The sequence below is a fragment of the Phascolarctos cinereus genome, unplaced genomic scaffold (genome assembly GCF_003287225.1).
Source record: "Phascolarctos cinereus isolate Bilbo 61053 unplaced genomic scaffold, phaCin_HiC Scaffold_4;HRSCAF=312, whole genome shotgun sequence".
Classification (NCBI taxonomy): Eukaryota; Metazoa; Chordata; class Mammalia; order Diprotodontia; family Phascolarctidae; genus Phascolarctos; species Phascolarctos cinereus.
In genome coordinates, this window is record NW_027555847.1 from 310,384,432 (window position 1) to 310,407,335 (window position 22,904).

Genomic DNA, 22,904 nt, shown 5'->3' on the forward strand with positions numbered 1-22,904 from the left:
TTTCCCTCCTTGAAGTTGGTGCTTCCCTAAGAATTGCAGAGCAATATTAATATTATCCTAAGCAAAATACAACCTAGAAGGCAAATGTGCTGCTTTAAAATAATCTTTTGTATTCCTGAACCACAAATTATTTGGGGAATAACTATTATTTTAGAATATTTGTTCTATCCATTAATATGGCTATAACACAGAATCGATTCCTTTCTCATATTTTAGTTAGGAAATATTTCAATTATTACCTTTTGAGCCTTTCTCTTTTCCTTACCTATACCTGTTTGACTAGCTCTTAATTTGAGTTTTTTTTCCACAGTGGTTCTATTTTTTCTAATTCTCTTACTGATTCTGATGCCTTCCAGACTGTGAGAGAAGAAGAGTTTGGATTATTGTTGTTCAAGGTTGTTACTAGTCTTGCTTTTACTTGGTCCACTCCAGGAACTCTTTCTGAATTCCAGAGCAAGTTTTGTCTCTTCAGGGCATGACTTGGGATCTCTGCAATCCAACCTTCTTCTGCCCAAGGTATAATTACCTTTGTGGGTTTTTTCCCTAAACCAAGATAACTCCTTTTTGTTCCTTAAATTTTGCAATATTTCCACACCTATATTTGATACTACAAAAGTAGTAGTCTTCAAATGAAAAAGATGTCATGTAGAGCCATAGAGCTCTATGGATAATTTATTTCAACACCATCATTTTACCAATGATGGAACACGTTGTCTCCTGTTCCTTAAGGGCAGAAATTGTTTCACGTTGTCTTTGTATCCCCATCCTTTAGCACATGCTTGCTGATTGATTAACTAGTTGTCCTCATGCTGCCTTTTCATATCCCAAGACCGAGTGCCAACATTTGCCCTGTGTTTCTGCCACAAGTCATCCTCAACTGCTGCTGGAGGTGGGATGGGGAGAGAAAGGGAGAAATCTTTTTCCTTCTGCTCCCTAACTCCTTAGTGCTCTAGAAGAAAGGTTCAAGGGAAATTGTGAAAAAGTAAGCAAGCAAAAGGCCAAGAACAGTCTCCCATTCTGTCTCACTCCCATTCACAGCTTAAGTTGATTGGGGAATCCCCCTGATCAGCCCTTTTTTCCACATACGTATGTATATGTTACTCACTGTATATGCATACCTAAACCTCAACATCTCCGATTTAATGAATGCCTGATATGGAATGGCCACCCTATCTGATTGCCTGTGTTCCTAAAGGAACATTCTTGAAATTTCTCTACCTTTCCATTTCACCTTTTCCCTTGGCTATTGCCAATACCATTTCTGCCAAGAATTGCCTCCAACTCTTACCTCCAGTCCCTAGTTTTAACCTCTTCCAGGAACTGATTCAGGACATCCTGTGTGATGGTTGTATCAGTGGAAAAGGGCAAAAAGGAGTGAGTAAAATTGGCAAATGAAGTGAAGGAAGGGAAGTTATCCCCTTGTGATCATTTCCCCCTAATTTATAGCTGTTATTCTTTCCCACCCCATTACTGAACTACCTTTTGCATTCTCCTCTAATTTTTTTATGAACTTAGCAAATGTCAACAAACATGAACATTCCAGTGTACAGAGAACAGAAGAGAGAATCATATATTAAGCTGCAAATTTCTGTTTAGTTTTGTTATTTCTGTTCAGTTTTTAAAGGTGTACATTAAATTTAACATGATAATAACATCCTTGTTGTGTGTGTGTCCCCTCTTGAACTTCTTTCTGCTCTCTTTGTTTTTTGTTTCATTGGTAGTTTTATTTTTCTTCTTTTATTTGAGTCACTCTCACTATCCATCAGCTCTCCAGCCCCAATAGAAAGAAGCTTTCCCTTGTAATCAGTCAGGCAAGCAAAACAAATCAGTACACTGTCCATGTATGAAAACGTATGTCTCCTTCCACACCTCTATTGATGCGTCACCATTATGTCCAGCAATGGGAGGCATGCGTCATCATGTCTTCCAGAGTCATGATTGATCACTGCATTGATCAGAAGTCTTTCCAACCTGTTTTTCTCTACCCAGTTGTATAAATCATTCTAGTTCTACTCCCTTTACTCTGTCTCAGTTCATACTAGTCTTCTCAGGTTTCTTCGAATCTAATTCTTCTGCCATTTCTAGGAGAGTAATAATATAATTACATCAAAATCCTATACTTTTGTTTTTAGCTATTCCCCAGTTAATGGATACTCACTTCATTTACAGTTTGTTGCTACATCAAAAAATTTTGTTACAAATATTTTTATTTGTATAAGTCTCCTTCCTTTGTCTTTGATCTCTTTGGAGTGTAGTAGTAGGATAATAGAGTCAGAAGGTATGTACAATGTAACACTCCCCTCATTTCCAACTTTTTGCACAAGCTCCTACCTTGGTTCTTGTTACAAAATGCCCATTATAGGCTAAGTCTGGGATGTCTTCCAAAACATAGATGAATCTTACTTCAGGCTTTTGTGCACTCAAATATTCACCATTATTGCTTCTTTGTGCCTTTGGTTTTGGTTTGGTTTTTTTTTCCCCTGTAGAACTTAAGTAGAGAAAAAATTTTTTTAAAGTTTGTGGGAGATTGTCAGGTAGATAGAAGAGAGCCTTTTAACCCCTACCACTTTCCTCATTACTTCAAAAAGTTAGAGTCTTAAATCTCAAAAGAACCATGTACTTGCTTCAATGCCAGGAAAGGAGAAGCTGTGAGATTGTTATGTTTTCCACTGGGTGGGAAAAATACTAATTGGGGAATATGGGTAGTAGTGATGGACAGTTAAGAAGATAGGCTATTCCTTGCCCTTAGGAAGAGAAGAAAGGTAGCCAGGTGTGAATGACTCACAGATTCTTAAAGTTCAGAGGCTACCTAAGAAAACCTGTACCTGCACAGCCACCCATGTTACCACATCCGAGACAACTGGTTGTGCTGATTCTACATGAAGTCTATTCATCTCAGCTAAATATTGTTTTTCTTTCAGTTGTTCTTCATATGACAGTTTCTTGTTTCCTCTCCATTCTGGTCTGTTTTCTCTAAGTACATTACATTTTATCAGGTTTGCTCATAGAATGTGACTCCAAACTAAATACAGGACTTTTTGTATAGTATGATCAGAACACATCCCTTGTTCTAAGGCCTTGTTAGATCTGCAATCTCATCAATATGGATACTCCTTCTAGTGATTCTGGCAGCAACTCTATCTGAATGCCTGCCTGTCTTATAGTAGAATCTATATTTCTATTAGTGCAACACAAGAGCAATTTTATTTGTTATTGGCTGCCACATTGCGTTGCTAACTCGTAGTGAGTTGGGAGAACAATAGGGTCCCAAGGTCCCTTTGCTCATAAGCTCCCATCTGGATATATCTCATTCATGCTATATTTCTGTCTTCTGGGTGTTTATACTATTAAGCAAGGCCCAGATCCCAGCAACTCCTTCTACCCTTTCTTGGTGTTCCTATCTCTGCCCTTCAGTTTACAACTTTGAGAGGTGATGGGGAGCCACTGAAGTTTATTGGTTAAAGGAGTGACATGGGCAGACCTTTAGGATATCCCTTTGACACTTGTGTGAAGGATGGATTGGAGTGGTAGTCTTGAGGCAGGAAGACCTATAAGAAAGCTATTGTAATAGTCCAGATGAATGGTGATGAGGGCTTGATGAACTATGGTGGTGACTATGAGTGGAGAAAAGGGACATAATATAAACATAATGTATGAGAGGAGTTGTAAAACAGTGGGGTCAGACTCAAATAGAAATGGATCCCTGTGGGCCGTATTTTGACTTACAAAAACAAATTAACATTACCTATGTTGTATTGTATTTTATTTATTTTGTTAAACATTTTCCAGTTACACTTTAATCTGGTTCAAGCTGTATTCCAGAATTCTGCAGGCCATGAGTTTGACACTTCTGTTGTGTAAGTAGAGAAATAGCAAAATTCAAATTTTTAGTAAGTATATTTGTAAGCTAGAAAGTGACCTAGATGGAGAAGTCTTGAGATTATACCATAGGAAGATAATTTGAAGGAACTAGAAATATTTAGGCTAGAGAAGAGATGATTTGGTAGGGAGGAGGGGAGGGGGAGGGGGCAAAGAAGGATGGCTGTGGGTCCTTTCTTGAAGTGGTTGAAGGGCTGTGGGATTCAAGAATGATTAGACTTGCTTGGTTTTGCCAGAGGGCTAAATTTGGAGCATTGGATGGAAGTTAGAGAGATGCCATTCCACTCTATGAAAGTAAGAACTTCCTAACTATGAGAGCTTTGTAAAAGTGAAAAGCCTGGCCTCTGGGGGTGTTGGGTTCACCCTCCTTTGTTGTCTTCAAAGAAAAACTCTACAACAACTTGTTGTTTACATTGTAGGGGGCATTCTTAGTCTGGGGGGTGTCTAGATTGCCTCTGAAATTCCTTCCAAAAGTCATATTCTATTATTTAATTCTGTTATTCAATAAATACATGAAAAAAACATTTTGAAAAATCAAGTCTTATGCTGCTGAAAATTATCATTATTGTTAAGACTTTTCTGAATCCTTTTTCTTAATTTTAATCAGTGGAAAAGTGAGTTTCTTCTAAATAAATAGGTAAATCAGATTATCAAACAAACAAATAAATATATGAGCAAATGGTGGAGAGAGAATCCTCACTAAGAGTTCCCAATTCCATTGCAGATTCTCACCTTTTCTGCAATTCATGGCCTTTTGTTGGGAAGGGTGGGAAGCCTCAACCTCTCCTATCCAGACTGGAAGAGCAGTGGCCATTCATGGCCAGAACCCAGTACTGGTTGGCACAGATGGTTTAATCTACTCAGTTTTTCTGACCTGCCCCTGTTTGTGTCTCATTAGGCAGTACATTTCCCCCACCCCTCACCCACGCCCCCCAACCCTGGGACTTGTCATATTTGGAACTTAGTATGGACACTTAGCTTTGGCTAGCTCAGAAGTCCTAAACTCCGAGGACCCACCAGCTTCAGCCTCAGGCTCCCCCACTGCAAGGGAACATAGGCTTGTACTACCATGTCTGGCAGTAATTTTATAGTCTTGGAGAGTTGCCCAGGGCACCGAGAGGTTAAGTTACTTGGCTACGGTCACAAAGCCAGAGGCTGTCAGAGAGTCCTTGAACATAGGCTTTGCTAACTCTGAGGTTTCTCCATCCATTACCCCAGAATCTAATACCAAGTAGAAAAATGGCAAGGTTGAAAAAGATATGAGTGATAAAGGAATTTGTTTTAACACTGAGTTTTTGCCATTGAACGAGATGTGGCCCATACCACAATTTACATATAACTTGGCCTTTTTATTCTTTAAAAATCATTGAACAAAATCACTTTAGCTGCTTTATCTAATTTTTGTGTAATAGTTATAAATTTCTTTGAAAAGCTATATATTGATTAGTTTAAAATTTTAGGTAGAGGTTGTGTAGGTAGGCAGATTATTGATGGGATTAGCTTTAGAAAATTCAAGCTGGACATTTTTACATTTTTATAACATACATTAATTGGCTGTTGTCCATATTTATTATGATTAATACAAGCCTTTTTAGTTGTTGCAGTTAATTTCCTTCAAATTAAGTTTAGTAATTCCCTAGATTTCCTCTTCTCTTTTTAAAAAAATGCTTATCACATGTACACCTTCCCGATCTTCATAGATAATTTTGGTTTGTAACAGCATCTTCATCAGCATCCCCACTGTTTTGCATTTTATTTACTTCACAACCTTGAAAAATCCCACCAGTTTCTGGCAATTTAGTGGCACTTAAGTTTTTCAATCTATTCCCTAACTTCTTCCTTAAAGACTTCAATCTTAGTTAAGGCCACCCTCTGAGTTCCTGTTAATTTTTTTTTAAGAGCCCTTGGGATAGGAATTTCCCCATTCTGTAGTAATGACTGATGGAAGGAATTTGTTCAATTTCTCTGTAATCTACAATAATGATCCTCTTTAATTGCCCTCTACCTCTTGGTGGTCTCAAGGATCTGTGGGCACCTTCTCCTTCTTGTACTTGACTAATTTTTAATTATTTGATCTTTAAAGTTAAGGCAAAAATTGAGTCTTACTACATTTGATTTTTAAGTAATATTTTACCATTTACCATTGACATAGCCTATGGTAAAATTTTAGTGTGGTTAATAGGTCTTGGCTAAAATTATTCATTTTAAGAAATGCTAACCTAAGTCTGAAACTTTAAATCCAGTTTTTGGGGAATCAAAAAAAAAAGTTCAAACATTCTCCCTCACATAAAACATTTATGAGAAGGAAACAAGTAGTAAGTAAAATGAATAAATTGTTATTAGGCTTAAAAAAAGGGCAAGTTTCATTCAAACATTCTTGAAATCAGTCTGAAATTAGTCAAAAAGAGTGACTGAAATGTCCATACCCCAAGGTCAGTGACAGAAAGGCTCCATGCTCACAGAAATATTTATAGCAGTACTTTTTATAGTGGCAAAGAACTAGAACCTTTCAACTGGAGAATGGCTAAGCTACTTGTGCTACCAGAATATGAATGTCAGAAATCATAAATATGATGAAGCTGAGAAGCTTGGACAGGCATACAAGAACAGATGCAAAGTAAAGTAAGAAAACCATGAAAACAATTTCACATGATGATTACAGCAATAGAAATGGGAAGAACAACAGCAAAACAATGAAATTGAATTCTGTGAAATGACCAAGCTTGACCTCCTACGAGATAGAATACCGCTTCCCCCCCCCCCCGCTCCACCCCGGCCCATTTTTGCAGAAATGAGGAGCTATGGATGTGGATGTAGAACACTACATATAAAGTCAGACCTTTTCAATATGATGGTTGGTGTTGGTGTCCCTTTTTTCCCCCTCTTTAAAATCTTCATTATTAAGGATGGCTTTCTAGGAGGAACATATTGGGGAATGTTAGAGGATCTAAAAACAAAAGATAGAATGAAAATTTATTTTTGATAAAATGTTTTCAGGGTATAATCATAGATGCATAAATTTAGAGCTAGAAGGAACTTATATGTTATAGAATCCATATAGATTTAGTCTATTCTCCTATAGCTTTTATGCCTAGGGCATTTTACACTGAATTTAATAATCAATAAGCACTTTATTAATTCCTTATTATGTTCCCAGCACTGTGCTCAGTGCTGGGGGTTCAGAGAAAAAAGCAAAAATACTCCACGCCCTCAAGAAGATTAAATTCCACTGGGGGAGACATTTAGGTTTATACAGAATATGCACAAGGTAGACAGAAGGTAACTTTAGAGAAAAAGTGCTTGCAGCTTGCTTATCGACCATATAGCAAATATAAGGTAACTGGAATCGCTAAATTAAACAGACTTTTCCATTCCTCTGTGATTTTGATAAATAGAAACTGCTGTGTGTCACTGATGGTTTTCTTCTTAAAATGTCATTTATATTATGATTTTGGGCCCTTTTCTTCATTTATATCAGGGAACTTTCATGCCCCAGCAGAAATAGATGTAATATTCCCCAAATTTCACCTATAATTTCTTTTTCATCTAAATATGACTAGTCAAGAGGGAAATGTCAGTTACTTTTGGAAGATATGACCAACAGACAACTAGCTACTTGAAATCTAGTCATTACCACGTCTAGTATGAGTCAGTTGCCTCACATTATATAGGACTATTATGAACTCTATAATTTTTCTCTGTGTGGGTGTTGGGAAGGGTCTGGACCTGTAGATCATGTGAGTGGAAGAAACTCTTAGTATGAAAACTCCCTCCACTGATATAGATCGGCAACTCTTACAGAGTTACTTTTGGGGAACTGAGAGACCGAATTTGTCCATGGTCACACAGATATTAAGTACCTAAGCCAGAACTTAAATCTAAATCTTCCTAACTCTTAACTTTTTAACCACATTCATTATGTCATACTTCCCATCTCCTCTGGATTATTCTAGAAACTGAGGCTCAGAGAGATTGAAGGCATATCAGTGCTCACAGAATACCAAATGTGGGATTCAAACCCAGATTTTATCTGACTTCAAGTCCAGTATTCGTTCCACTAAGCAACAATTTAATTTCTCCCAGTCTCAGATTCTTCATCTGTGAAACAAGAATGTGAATTTCTGTGCTACTTACTTCAGAGGTTGCTTTGACATAATGGATAGAGAGCTGACTTTGGAATTGGGAAGATTTGGGTTCACTCTGAGACCACATACTGGTTTTGCAACTTTAGGCAAACTTAACTTTAACTTTTTTGTAATAGGCAACTGTGTAAGTTACATAGTGTGCCAGACCTAAACTAGGGGAAGGCATGTCCTCACCTGAGATTTCTATTTGTGATGAAATTGCAGGTTCAGTCCCTATCCCTGTTACTTATGCTGCTTCATAGGACTACTGTGAGGATCAAATGAAATGATTTTTTAAAATGCTATGTTGCTATATAAATGATAGCTGCTCTTATTACTATTTTCTATCTCTAATTTTTTATTGATGACCCACTAATCTATGTCAAATAACAGTACTCACCAACTTAATTTTCTAAATCAAAAAGGAAAAAATAATATCCATATATCTTTTATTTGAGAATTTCAGCTATCTACTCGAGAAAACTTTTAGAGCTAGCATACAGATACCAGGCCAAATCAAGCCAAACACACTAATATGATGGATCTCATTATAAGATGCTAGGACCATTCACTGCTTTTAGTTAAAAACACTTATCTAATTATGCCATGACGAGGGCAAACTGATATCCAAAAACAAATCATGAGTAATCTAACTAGCAGAATGGTTTACATTCATCACCACTGTAGTACCCAGGAAGTTAAGAAACTAACTTGGCATATTTACAAATACTATAATTTTACCATGTGTTAGGTATCCTGCTATATTTATATGGATGGAAGTAATGTAACAATTTTTTTTGAGACATCAAATTGTGTGAAAAGAAATGACTGTTGAAATGATTGTTGCTTGTATTATCACTTTGCAATAAATGTTAAATTTCAAGGTTTTTTTTTCCCTTCAGTATACGGGAATCAACAACCACTTAAATATATATTTATAAATGCTGAATAAATAATAATATGAAAATAACAAAAGTCTATATATTAAGATCTTAAAGAGGGAAGTTACTGCTTTATTACGTGTGAAGAAATTTTGTGTATACAGCATTTGGGGAAAATTTTAATATTTTTTAAAATCTGTTTCAGATAAGATGGGAAAAAAACATCACATTGGGGGAACCGCCAGGCTTTTTGCATTCTTGGTGGTGGTAAGTGTATCTTGTTATTCCAGTTAAACTAGATTTATAATGTATTCCAATGGCCAATATATACGCAGGAGTATGTAATGACCAACAATGCAATTTTGTCATTGTATATAATTTCTACATTTTTGTCTTTCGTTTTCAAAGAGCATTCCTATTTTCTAAATTTTTTCCTGTGTCCCTCCAAAAAAAATTTAAGAAAAACGAAGAAAACAAAACTCTTGTAACAAAGATGGATAGTGAAGTAAAACAAGCTCCTGCATTAGCTGTGTATACAAATTTATGTCTCATTCTGTACCTTGGGTCCATCACTTCTGTTTTAGGGGGGTAGGTAATTTGCTTCATTATCGATCCTCTGGAATTGTGGTTGGTCATTGCACTGATCACAGTTTTTAAGTCTTTGAAAATTATGTCTCTGCAGTGCTGTGTTATATAAATTGTTTTCTTAGTTCTGTTCACGTGACTCTGTATCAGTTCGTACAAGTCTTGTGCTTTTCTGAAACTGTCCCTTTCATTTTAGTATTATTCTGTTACATTAATATACCACAATTTGTTCAGCTATTCCTTAATTGATGGGAACTCCATTACTTTCCAGCTGCTATAGAAATATTTTTACAAGTGGCTTCCTTTCTTTGATCTTTTTGAGATATAGTTTGATAATAGAATGTCTGGGTCAAAGGGGTATACACAGTTGAGTGATTTTTGGGCCATGGTTCTATATTAGCTTCCAAAATAGCTGTGACAGTTACCAATTCCAGCGACTGTACATTAGTCTTCTGTTTTCTACCAGTCCTCTAGCAACTGTAATTTTTTTTTAATTTTTGCCAATCTGATAGATATGAGGTAGAAATGCAAAATTGATTTAGTTGGCATTTTTTGAATTATTGGTGATTTGGAATATTTTTTCCTATATTTGATGATAACTTGTATTTCTTCCTTTAAAAACTGCCTGTTAATATCCTGTAGCCATTTATTTATTGAGGAATGGAGCTTATTCTTATAAATTTGAATCACTTCCTTTTATGTCCTGGATATGAGACCTTTATCACAGAAACTTCTTGCAAAGATATTTTTCTTTTATGTTTTCCTCCCCTAAATTTAATTGCATTGGTTTTGTTTATGCTAAAACTTGTAAATTTTTTGTATTCAAAATTATTCATGTTATCTTCTCTGATACTTTTTATCCCTTTTTATCATCTTGAATTTATCCCCTTTACATAGATCTGAGAGGTAATTTCTTCCATGTTCCTCTATTTTGCTTATGATATGTCCTTTTTTATCTAGTTCATGTATCCACTTGTTGCTTATCTTGGTATATGACCTGTTCTTTCTAGCTTATGTATCCACTTGGAGCTTATCTTGGTATATGATGTGAAGTGTTGGACTAAATCTAATTTCAGCCAGACTGCTTTATAGTTTTCCCAGCAATTTTTGTGAAACGGTTAGTCCTTACCCCAGTAGCTGGGTTCCTGAGTTTTATCAAATACTAAACTACTAGGTCATTTGCTTTGGTATGCTTTTATCTAATCGGTTCTACTAATTGATCCTGCTATTTTGCAACCAGTGCCAAAGAATTTTGATAATTACTGCTTTGTAGTGTAGTTTGAGATCTGCTACTTCTAGGGCCCCCTCTTTCCTCCTTTTTTTTTCTTTATTTCTTTTAAGATTGTTGACCTTTTGTTCCTCCATATCAAGAGTTCTTGACCTGGGGTCAGTGAGTTTGTTATTTTAATATTTTGATAAGTACATTTCAATATAATTATTTTTCCTCTTAATCTTATGCATTTTATTTTATGCACTTAAATATTATTAAGAGGCATCTATTGGCCTTTACAGACTTTGAAAGGGGTGCATAACACACAAAGGTTTAAGAACTCCTGCTCTAGCTAAATTTGGTTATTATTTTACTAGCTTTGGTAGTTTAGTATGGTATTGAATATATAAATTAATGTAGGTATTATTGTTATTTTTATTTTCAAATTTATTTAGTATTTTATTTTTCCACAATTGCATATAAAAGCAGTTTTTAACATTAGTTTTTTAAAACTTTGAGTTCCAAATTATCTTCCTTCATCCCTCCCCCAACCCCCCTCATTGAGAAGGCAAGCAATTTGATAGAGGTTATACATGTGTAGTCATGCAAAACATTTCTATATTAGTCGTGTTGTGAAAGAAAACAGACCAAAAGAAACCCTCAAGAACAGTAAAGTAAAAAAAGTATGCTTCAATCTGTATTTGGACATCATGAGTTCTTTATATGGAGATGGATAGCATTTCTCATCATAAGCCCTTCAGAGATGTCTTGGATCATTGCATTGCTGAGAATAACTAAGTCATTCACAGCTGATCATCTTACAGTATTGCTGTTACTTTGTACACAGCACGTTTCACTTTGCATCAGCTCGTGTGAGTCTTTTCAGGTTTTTTCTGAGAGCATCCTGCTCATCATTTATTTTAAATTTTGGAGGTAATGGGGGTTAAGTGAATTGCCTAGGGTCACACATGTAGCTAGTCAGTATCTAAAGTTGGATTTGAACTCAGGTCCTCCTGACTCCAGGGCCAGTGCTGTATCCACTGAGCCACCTAACTGCCCCCCTGCTCATAATTTCTGATAGACAATAATATTCTATCATAATCACGTACCACAGTTTGGTCAGCCATTCCCCAATTAATGAGTATCCCCTCAATTTCCAATTCTTTGCCCCCAGAAAACAGCTTCTATAAATATTTTTGTAAATATAGGTCCTTTTCCTTTTTTTAATCTGTGTTTGTTGGGATATAGACCTAGTAGTAGTATTGCTAAGTCAAAGGGTATGCATGTTTTTATAACCCTTTGGATATAGTTCCAAATTGCTATACAGAATGGTTGCATCAGTTCACAACTCCACCAGCAGTGCATTAATGTCTCATTTTTCCCATATCCCCTCCAACATTTGTCATTTTCCTTTTCTGTCTTATTAAGGCATTCTAATAGGTTTGAGGTAGTAACTCAGAATTGCTTTAATGTGCATTTTTCCAATCAGTAGTGAGTTAGAGCATTTTTATATAACTATAAATAGCTTTGGTTACTTCATCTGAAAACTGTTCATACCTTTTTGATCATTTATCAAGAGGCAAATGGCTCTTATTTTTATAAATTTGGCTCAGGTCTTTGAAAAATGAGGCCTTTATCAGAGAAACTTGCTTCAATTTTTTTTGTAGTTACTGTTGCTAACTGTATTTCCCTTCATCCTATTTCCCCCTCCTCATTTATTCTCTTCTCCCTCTCCTTTCATCTTGTCCCTCCTCAAATGTGTTTTGCTTCTGACTGCCCCCTCCCCCAATCTGCCCCTCTATCTGCCTTCTATCACTCCTCTCCCCTTTCTCTTATCCCCTTCCCCTGGTACTTTCCTGTAGAGTAAGATAGATTTCTATACCCAATTGAGTGCCTATGTTATTCCCTCTTTGAGCCAATTCTGATAAGAGTAAGGTTCATTCACCCCCTTTCACCTCCTCCTACTTCCCCTCCACTGTAAAAGCTTTTTCTTGCCTCTTTTATGTGAGATAATTTAGCCCATTCTACCTCTTCTTTTAACTTTCTTCCAGTACATTTCTCTCTCACCTCTTAATTTTATTTTTTTCAGATATCATCTCTTCATATCCAACTCATACCTGTGCCCTCTGTCTATATATACTCATTTTAACTTCCCTAGTAATGAGAAAGTTCTTATGAGTGACAAGTATCATCTTCCCGTGTAGGAATATAAAAAGTTTAACCTTATTAAGGCCCTTCTTATTTCCCTTTCCTATTTACCTTTTTGTGCTTCTCTTGAGTTTTGTATTTGAAAGTCAAATTTTCTATTCAGCTCTGGTTTTTTTCATCAAGAATGCTTGAAAATCCTCTATTTCATTGAATATCCATTTTTCCCCCTGAAGGATTATGCTCAGTTTTGCTGGGTAGGTTATTCTTAGTTGTAATCCTAGTTACTTTGCCCTCCAGAATATCATATTCCAAGCCCTCTCATCCTTCAATATAGAAGCTGCTAAATCTTGTGTTATCCTGACTGTGGCTTCATACTATTTGAATTGTTTCTTTCCGGCTGCTTGCAACTATTTTCTCCTTGAGCTGGGAATTCTGGATTTTGGCTATAATATTCCTGGGAGTTTTCCTTTTGGGATCTCTTTCAGGAGGTGATTGGTAGAGTCTTTCAATTTCTATTTTACTCTCTGGTTTCAGAATGTCAGGGAAGTTTTCCTTGATAATTTCTTGAAAGATGATGTCTAGGATCTTTTTTATCATGGCTTTTAGATAGTCCAATAATTTTTAAATTGTCTCTTTCTATTTTCCTGGTCAATTATTTTTCCAATGAGATATTTCATATTATCTTCTATTTTTTCATTCTTTTGGTTTTGTTTTATTGTTTATTGATGTCTCATAAGGTCATTAGCTTCCAGTTGCTCAGTTTAAATTTTTAATGAAATATTTTCTTCAGTGAGCTTTTGTACTTCCTTTTGCAATTGGCCAATTCTACTTTTTAAAGGAATATTTTTCTTCAGTGAATTTTTGTGCCTTTTTAAAATTTGGCCAGTTCTGCTTTTTAAGGCATTCTTCTCCTCATTGGCTTTTTGTACCTCTTTTACCATTTTACCCAGTGTGCTTTTTAAGGTGTTATTTTCCTCAATATTTTTTTGTGTCTCCTTTATCAAGCTGTTGATAAAGCTATTGAGTCATTTTTCATTATTTTCTTGTATCACTCTCATTCCTCTTCCCAATTTTTCTTCTAGCTGTCTTACTTGATTTTCAAAATCCTTTTTGAACCCTTCCATGGCCTGATACCAATTCATATTTTTCTTGGAGGCTTTGATTGTAGGAGCTTCGACTTTGTTGTCTTCTGAGTATATGTTTTGATCTTCCTTGTCACCATAGTAACTTTCTGTGGTCAGAATTTTTTCCTGTTTTTTTGCTCATTTTCTAGCTTATTTCTTGATTTTTAACTCTGTGCTAAAGTGGGGCTCTGCTTCCAATGTGAAGGGTGCACTGTCCCAAGCTTCAGGGTTTTTGTGCTGCTGTTTTTAGAGATACTTCTAGGGACCTGTAAGTTTTCAGTTCTTCCAAGGTGGTATGATTTAAGGAGAGCTGTTTACTTCTCTCTGGCCTGTGCTCAGTCTGTGAGTGACTGCAAGCACTCTTTTCTGCATTGGAACCATGATAAGGCTTCCTGTTCCACTGAGGCCTGCAAACTCTACTGTGCTTGTGCTTCTCTTCACCCTGGGACTGTTACCCAGGACTGCAAACTAGATTCGAGTATAGTCAAAGCAAGAGGGTCCTGCCTCAGTGCTAGCAAAGAGACCCTTGTAATCTCTTTATGACTACTTGTTTGACCTCCTTACTATTTGTGGGCTGAGAGCTCCAGAAGCAGCTGCTGTTGCTGCAGATTCAGTGGCTCCCTGGTTTGCTGGGGCTGAGTCTGTTCGAGTAGAACCTGTGCTGGACCATGCTCCATTCTCACCCTGCTGACCTTCTAAGTTGTCTTTGGCTGGAAAATTATTTCACACCATCTTTTCGGGGGTACTTCTGCTCTAGGAATTGTTTCATGACATTATTTAAGGTGTTCTGAGGGGTTTTAGAGAGTTCAGGTGTGTTACTGCCTTTTCTCTGCAATCCTGATTCTGCCCCTCTATTGTCATTTTTATTATATTGTGTTAGCTTATCCGTTAGTAATCAATATTTCTCTAATTACTTAGGGTTTTTTTTGTTTCCATAAAGACTGTTTTACAGTTGTATTCATATAATTACTATGTGTATCTTGGTAGGTAGGCTACCAAGTATTTTATATGTTCTGTAGTTATTTTTAATGTTATGTTTCTCTTCCTGCTCAGTTTTTTGTAATATAAAAAGTTGATTTATGTGGATTAATTTTATATCCTGCAAGTTTGCTGAGATTATTAATCATTTAAATTAGTTTTAGTTGATTCTCTGTAGTTCTCTAAGTAAACTATCAAATCATCTGCAAAATAAGCGATAATTTTGTGTCTTTTCTTTCTATGCTTATTCCCCCCAAATTTTTTTTCTTATTGCCGTAGCCAGCATTTTTAGCACTGTGTCACCTAGCTATGGTGATATGGCATATTTTTGCAAAGGCCTCTAGTTTTTCCCATTACAGATAATGTTGCTTCTTGTCTTTAGGCAGAAACTATTTAACATATTAAGAAAAGGTTGGTTTGTTCCTATGCTTTTGATGTGTGTATGTGTGTGTGTTTTTAAACAAGAATAGATATTGCATTTCTCAAATGATTTCTCAACATCTGTTGACATAATCATGCAATTATTGATATCTTATCATTAATATTCACAGTTATTGTTATAGTTTTCCTAATATTAAACCAAGCCTTCATTCATGGCATAAATCTATCCTGGTCATAGCATATTACCTTTTTGATATGTTGCTGTAGCCTCTTTGATGATATAACATTTAGCATTTTTGTGTTGGTCAATATATTTTTTTTCTGTTTTGATTCTTCTTGGTTATTTTCTAAAATGTTAAAGTTGAAGCCAATACTAAAACCCCTTTCTCTTCACACTTCCCAACCCAATCCCACTTCCCCTCTGCACTCAGAAGAGGCCTTTCGGCTATAAAACTGTGCATACCCTTTGACTCAGCAATAGCACTTCTAGGGCTATATCCCAAAAAGATCATACAAATGGGAAAAGGATCCATATGTACAAAAATATTTATAGCAGCTCTTTTTGTGGTGGCAAAGAATTGGAAATTGTGAGGATGCCCTTCAATTGGGGAATGGCTAAACAAGTTGTGGTATATGAATGTAATGGAATGTATTTTGCTATAAGAAATGATGAACAGGCTGACTTCAGAAAAACCTGGAAAGGCTTGTATGATCTGATGCTGAGTGAAGTGAGCAGAACCAAGAGAAAGTTGTACACAATAACAGCCACATTGTGAAATACAAGGATCTAAGATATCTCCAAAGGCCTTGTAATGGAAAATGCTGTCCACATCCAAAGAAAAAACTATGGAGTTTGAATGCAGATCAAAGCATACTATTTGCTATTTTTTTTCTTCTGTTGAGTTTTGTTTCCTCATTCTGGTGGTTCCTCCTATTGGTTCTAATTCTTCCTTACAACATCACTAATGTGAAAATATGTTTAATAGGAATGTATATGTATAGTCTATATCAGATTGTGTGCCATCTTGGGGAGGGAAAGGGAGAAAAATTTTAAACTCAAAAGCTTATGGAAGTGATTGTTGATAAGTCAAAATAAATTAATTAAAAAAAAAAAGAAGAGGGCTTTGGCTCCTCATTTCTGCCTCAGACTCTTTACTACCCCAGCCCATCCCAGCAGTCCTTCCTCTGCTCTAGTGTCTGAGGCAGAGGAGTCACTCTTCCTGAGTCCAGCTCCTTGTGTTCTTGATTCCGTCGCCTCAGCGTTTCTCTCAGAGCCTCAGCTCTTTCATTATTCTACTTTTCTAATAATGTTCAATCGTTCCTTCTCCACTAGCTTCCTTTCCTGTTTCCTACAGATACACTTAGGTTTTCCCCATCTTTAAAACCTCTCACTTGATTCTGAAATCTCCTCCAACTATAATCTTAGCTCTCTCTTCCTTTTCACTACCAAACTTCTAGAAAAAAGTGAGCTACAGTTGTTGATTTCACTTCCTTAACTCCCACTCACTCCTCAGCCCCTGGCAACATGGCTTCCTGTCTCAACTATTTGGGTCAAACTGTTCTCTCTAAGGTTACTAAACATATATTTTTTAAAACTATTTTTAAAAAATTTTGACCTTGAACACAAACAAAAAAGAATTTGATATAAAACAATAAATCATCATTTTTATCACTTCTTTTTAAGCATATGATTTTTTTCTACAGTTTAAAAGGTTTCAATGTCTCTCTTATCTAAAAATATTTTTAAAAATTTTTTTCATAATATTTTATTCTCCCCCAATTACATGTAAAACAATTTTTTAAAGTTTTAAATTCCAAATTCTATCCCTCTCACTCTCTGCCCCTACCTCAAGATGGTAAGCAATCTGACAGGTTTTACACATGGAATCATGTAAAATATTTCCATATAGTGTGGTGATTAAAAAGTTTTGAGAGATATAGTTTCTGTGTAATTTAATCATTTTATTAATGAGGCCAGCACATTTATTAATAAAAGGATAGTCATTTGCCTATCTCTTTTAGACCAAAGATGTCTCCTGACAATCACAGTTTATATGCCCTTCAAAAGGTATTCCTGAGGGGTACCAATCAACTCTGGTTAATACAATGGGAGGTGGGCTATGTTAAAATGAGGGTCTTAGGATACTTAACTTGGGTCACCTAAGTCTTTGACTTGATCAAAGAGACATCAATTTCCATATCACCTATGTTGACAAAAGGGAGAATCATCACTTCTCCAGACCTGTCTGAGTAAATACAATGAACAGGAATACACCCATTAATCTAAACTTAGAATTTCTTTTACTGTCTGATTAGATCTTGCCCTGGATAAATTTTTTTTTTCAGCCAAAGACAAGGTTTATTAAAGACCAGCCATATTGGCCAGACTCTTAAGGAATCTGAGTGTTGGCTAGATTGTAAAAATCTGAGCAGTGGCTAGATTATAAAGATCAGAGCCCCTGGATAAATCTTTAAGAGAGATTTCCCACACTGGTTGGTTTCAGGATGTGGAAGTAGAAAAGGGGAAAAACCTTGGTCCTAATACAATAATTAGTTACTAAATATAAGAGAGAGAGATTAATTTCTACATTAGTCATTTTATGCAAGAAAACTTGAACACACAAAAGAGAAAGTGAAAAATATTATCTTTTAGTTTGCATTCAGACAACATCAATTCTTTGCATGCAGGTATCATTTTCCGTGGTGAGTTCTTTGGGATTGTCTTGGATCATTGTTTGGCGAGAATAGCTAAGTCATTCACAATTCTTCATTGTACAGTTTTGCTGTTGCTGTGTACAGTGTTCCGCTGATTCTGCTTACTTCACTCTGCATCAGTTCAAGTAAATCTTTGCAGGTTTTTTCTGAAATCGTCCTGCTCGTCATTTCTTATAGTACAATAGTATTCCATTATAATCATATATTACAACTTCTTCAGCCATTCCACAATTGATGGGCATCTCCTCAATTTCCAATTTTTAGCCACCACAAAAGGAGCTGCTATAAATACAAAATTTTTATGTTTTAAGGATCTCCTGATTGTTAAATTCACTAGCTTTTTCTCAAGCCTGATCCTTTTTATCTTCTTTGCAACATTTTGACACCAACCATACCCCACTCCTGGATATGCTCTCTTTCCTGGTTTTTTGTGACACTGTTTTCTCCTGGTTCTCCTTTGTGATTGCTCCTTTTAAATTTCCTTTGGAGATTTACAGTATGTGTCCCACCTTTTGTAAGACTTTCCTTATTAATTATTGTCTAATCTTGCAGGAAATGGGCCTTTGTGAGTCTGTGCAGGAATTTTTTTTTTCTAATGATTTGGTGGCAGAATAGACACTGAATATTCTGTAATGGATTGGATAGCCCTTTTTTTCCCCAACCTTTCACTTACCTTTCTTTGATTGCTAAATCACATGTTTAACTCTACACAGAACTATTTGATCAAGTTTTTATGATGTGAGGCCACCAGGCAAACATTATGCATTAGAACATTGTATATTCCTCTATTCTGTCCCTCTGTCCAAAACCAAAACCAAATAAAACAGCCAAGCAAAAAGATCGTAGCAGAAGGCGGGAAACCTCATTGCTCAGGGACACTTTTGAAAAGAAGACACAGACCATGTTATTACCCTGAATTTTGTTTTGTTTTGTTTTGTTTTTAGCAATAAAGCAAAAGCACAGAAACTGTATCTAAAGAAATGTAAGTGAGAAGTAAACGAATGTTACAGTGAGTTACTTCTTATTCCCTGGTGACCTCTCATCTTTGGCCATGTGACATTGATTCAGATGAGGTAGTTTTCTGCCATCATGCTGGACGCATAGAAGGCATTCAGTAACTGTCTGTGGGATCGAATTTTCTCTATGGTACATTGGAGCGTGTTCTTTATGGCTTTTCTGGCACGTGGAGCTTTGAACACCTCACTCAGCACAGCCCGTCCTGTGGGTCTGGCACACTTAGTTACTTGGCGTGGCCTGAACTTGCAGAGTTTTGTGCTTGGTGCTGTAGGTTCTTTTGTCTTTCAGAACGATGTTCAAAAGTTGAAAACAAAGCATCCCCCTGATGCTTGGTGGGAAGTTCCCTTTCAGTGGATTGTTGAAGGCTACCATTTTTATCTCCCTTTTGAAAGCCTCTCTTATCAGAACCAATGTTCTGAAATAAAACTTGGGGCAATTGTGGTTGTACTTCTACATTTCCCTTGTTTCCTGTGTGTGTGCATGTGTGTGTGTGTGTGTGTGTGTGTGTGTGTGTGTGTGTGTGTGTGCATGTGTGTGTATACACACGTGCAAACATATAGTCCTTCGGTGTGAAATTTTCTTCTCTACATGGAAAATGCCTTTATTCTAGTTAAATAATCCCATTGTTTTGCTTCCTTGGGGTATAAAAATAATTCGCTTATATTAAAAAAAAAGTTATCAGTCTATCTCCTAAATATATAGTGTTGATATATAGTGTTGTGTACAAGCAAGAGCTCAGATAAGGCTTACTAAATGCGAGGAGTTGCTTATTGTCCTTCTTAAATTTTGTGTTTTCTTCAATTTTTTTTCCAAGTTCTTCTACCCATTTTTCTGCCTTTTTTTAGTGTGATTCACTGGCTCAGTCGTCTGGCCTGAGTCAGCCCTCTTCTCTCAGGATTCACTATTAAGTGATATCATCTTATAAATTCACAGCAGATATGATTTGAATCTAGAAAATAAATTAATCCTTATATGATAAAGGAGAAAATGAGGCTTAAATGTGTTACGTGACTTGCTTGGGGTCTTATGTGTTGTAAGTAGCTGAGGCTAGATTTGAACTCAGCTCCTCCCACTCTGTATCTAGTGTTCCTTCTACTGTACAGTGCTGCCAGAAATCCTTCAACTCAGTTCAAGTGCCTTTCCTCATTCCTTTGCTGACAATGATTTCTGCCTCCTCAGATTCTCCTAGAGGCTATGGTTCCGACCTCTCCTTTGTTCCCTAATGCGCTTTATCTTTTATCATGCTTATTGAATTATATTTAACCACTAGCAGGTGCTGCTGCCTGGGTATCAAGCCTTATTTGTTGAGAGCCAGGGGTTGGATTCAGCTACTCTGATTCTCCCTCTGGATGTCCTTGTCTGCAGGCAGCTCTGTCCTGGCCTTACCTCCAGCCTCCTTCTGCCTCAAATCTTTCTTCTGGAGCCTGCCCTTGCCCAGAAGTAGGGTGTGGCCATATTATAGGTTAAATCTGGTTATAAGGTCAGATGCAGGCTTATCTTCATTTTCCTCTCCTTTTTCCCTTCTGTCCCAAAGCTTTTACCCATATTTGGCAGTTTTTGAACCACCATGAAGAATTTTATGGGTGGAGCCAACTGGAAACATGGAACCCACATCCCAGTTTTCTATGTTTGTTTTCACTTGTAAACTCTGAGAGAGGAACAGTTATTTTTCACTTTTATATTCCCAGTCTTGTACACATTGTAGATTCTTAGTAAAAATCTGTTGAATTCAGTTGATTTTTAGAGAAGGGTGCATGCAGTTAGACACTTACAATAGTGGGCTTAAAAATATTCTAACTTTTATCACTTATTTCCAGAGAGAGAGAGTTAGTACTTGATGCAATCCTAGGAAAGGTATACTCTCCCTGTGGTTTTACCCAGTATCTACACTGAAGTGGAGTTCTCAGGTATTGATTAAACATTATTTAGTACACTATTTCCATCAGATCTCCTCTTTGTAGTACCTGCCACTGCCTCCTTCCTTCAGCTGTCATTGACATAGCAGGCAGTTCGATTTCCCGTGCTTCCATAACCTTTATTAATTAGTCAGAGAGTAGAGGCTTCCTTAGACTGAGTGTTTATTTTAACAGTGGTCTATCTACTTCAACTAGTAAAGCTACTATTTTTGAGAAGGCCCAACTGCTGTTACAGCAGTTACTGCTTGCCCGTTTGCTAAAGTGATTGGACCAATCAATTACTCTTGTGCCATGGCTTTTTTTTACATACATATATACACATACACATAGGTGTATGTGTATATATGTGTGTATGTAATATATATGCATACCTGTACACATATATATGTACACACATCCATATATGGGTGTGTATATGAATCTTTCCCCCTCTTAGGGAGGCAGTGAGCTTTTTTGCTCCAAAATATATAGCACCAAAAGCCAGGAGACTTTGCTGTTTATGCCAAGTGGCATAGTTTGGATGTGGCTGGCTATTACATCTTTCTATACATGTATATGGAGAGAGAAGAAGAACAAGAAGAGGAGGATGGAGAGAAGGAATATAATATAGGGTTTGGGGTTTAGTAAAGAATTTTGGTGATAGCACAAGAGGGCAGGGATTTTAGGGTAGAGTATAGTATAGAATTGATTTGGTTTGCCAAGGGGATATAATAGAGAAAAAAGGAGAGTGTAATCAATGTAGAAGTCATGACCTGGGAAAGAACTGCTGGGTGGTTAGAATGGAGATGCTCAGTGAAGCTGGAGGAAATTATGAAACCATGCTGACTGGTTCCAGTACACATTTATGTTTTATAAGCTAAACTGGGCCTTCACTGCAGTAGAGCAAACATTCTGCTCCTCCCTAATCAGTTCATAATTCTACTCTCCAAAGTACTTATTCCAAACATTCTTGTCTCTCCTCTAGCCTCCCAAGGTACTCTTCTGCCTGCTGCCCTCTTAGCTGAGCACCTTACTTCTTACTTCACTGAAGACCTGAGATCATTTGCTGAGTACTCCATCTTATCTCACACCATTGAAATACCTTCCTCCACTGTCTTCTCCACCATTTCAGTCTTGGATGAAGAAGGGACCCTTTTTCTTACCAAAGCCAATCCCTTTTTATGCATCTTTGATCCCATTCCCTCTCAACTTGTTCACCACATTTTCCCATCTATTCTTACTCTTTCTATTATCTTTAATCTCTCTCTACCTGCTGGCTCCTTCTCTGCCATCTACAAACATGTCCATGTCATTTCCATTCTTAAAAAAAAACACTAACTTGATCCTACCATTCACACTGCTTATCCTCCTATGTTTCCCCTCCTTGAGAAAGTCATCTACACCTGATGCCTTGACTTCTCTCATTCTCCAAACCTGTTTGTCAAACTCAAATACAAACAGGGCCACTAAGTTATATGTAAGAATCATTTCAGGATGCATATTGATTTCAAAAACCACATATTAACATTATCTGTGTCTTATTGTATTTTTATTTATTTTGTTAAATATTACCCAATTATATATTTTAATCTGGTTTGGGTCACACTCTGGAAGGGTTTTGATGCCTATGCTCTAAACCATCTGTAATATGGCTTCTGACCTCCACACTGAACTGAAACAGTCTTCTGGAAAGTTATCAATGACCACTTAATCACCAAATCTAATGACCTTTTCTCAGTCTTCATTCTTTTTGACCTCTTGTAGAAATTGACGTTTATCACCTTTTGCCTGGATACTCTCTCCTCTAGGTTTTTGTGACATTGCGTTTTCCTGGCTATTCTACTTCTCTGACCACCCCTTCTCAGGCTCCTTTGCTATTTCTTCCTCTGTGTTACATCTACTAACTGTGCTATACTATTTTACTTGATAATATCAATTAACTCTGATGGATTCAATTATTATTTCTA

General features: G+C 36.6%; 1 protein-coding gene across 5 annotated transcripts in view; it reads left to right on the forward strand.

The window, feature by feature from the left end:
• Positions 1-22,904, forward strand: part of SSBP2 (single stranded DNA binding protein 2) — a 414,697-nt gene that overhangs the window by 143,568 nt on the left and 248,225 nt on the right. For all 5 annotated transcript variants that reach the window (XM_021007765.2, XM_021007760.2, XM_021007774.2 and 2 more), the window contains one exon: positions 9,090-9,151. In XM_021007765.2, coding sequence (XP_020863424.1) covers positions 9,090-9,151 — 62 coding nt within the window. The remainder of the gene's footprint in view (positions 1-9,089; positions 9,152-22,904) is intronic.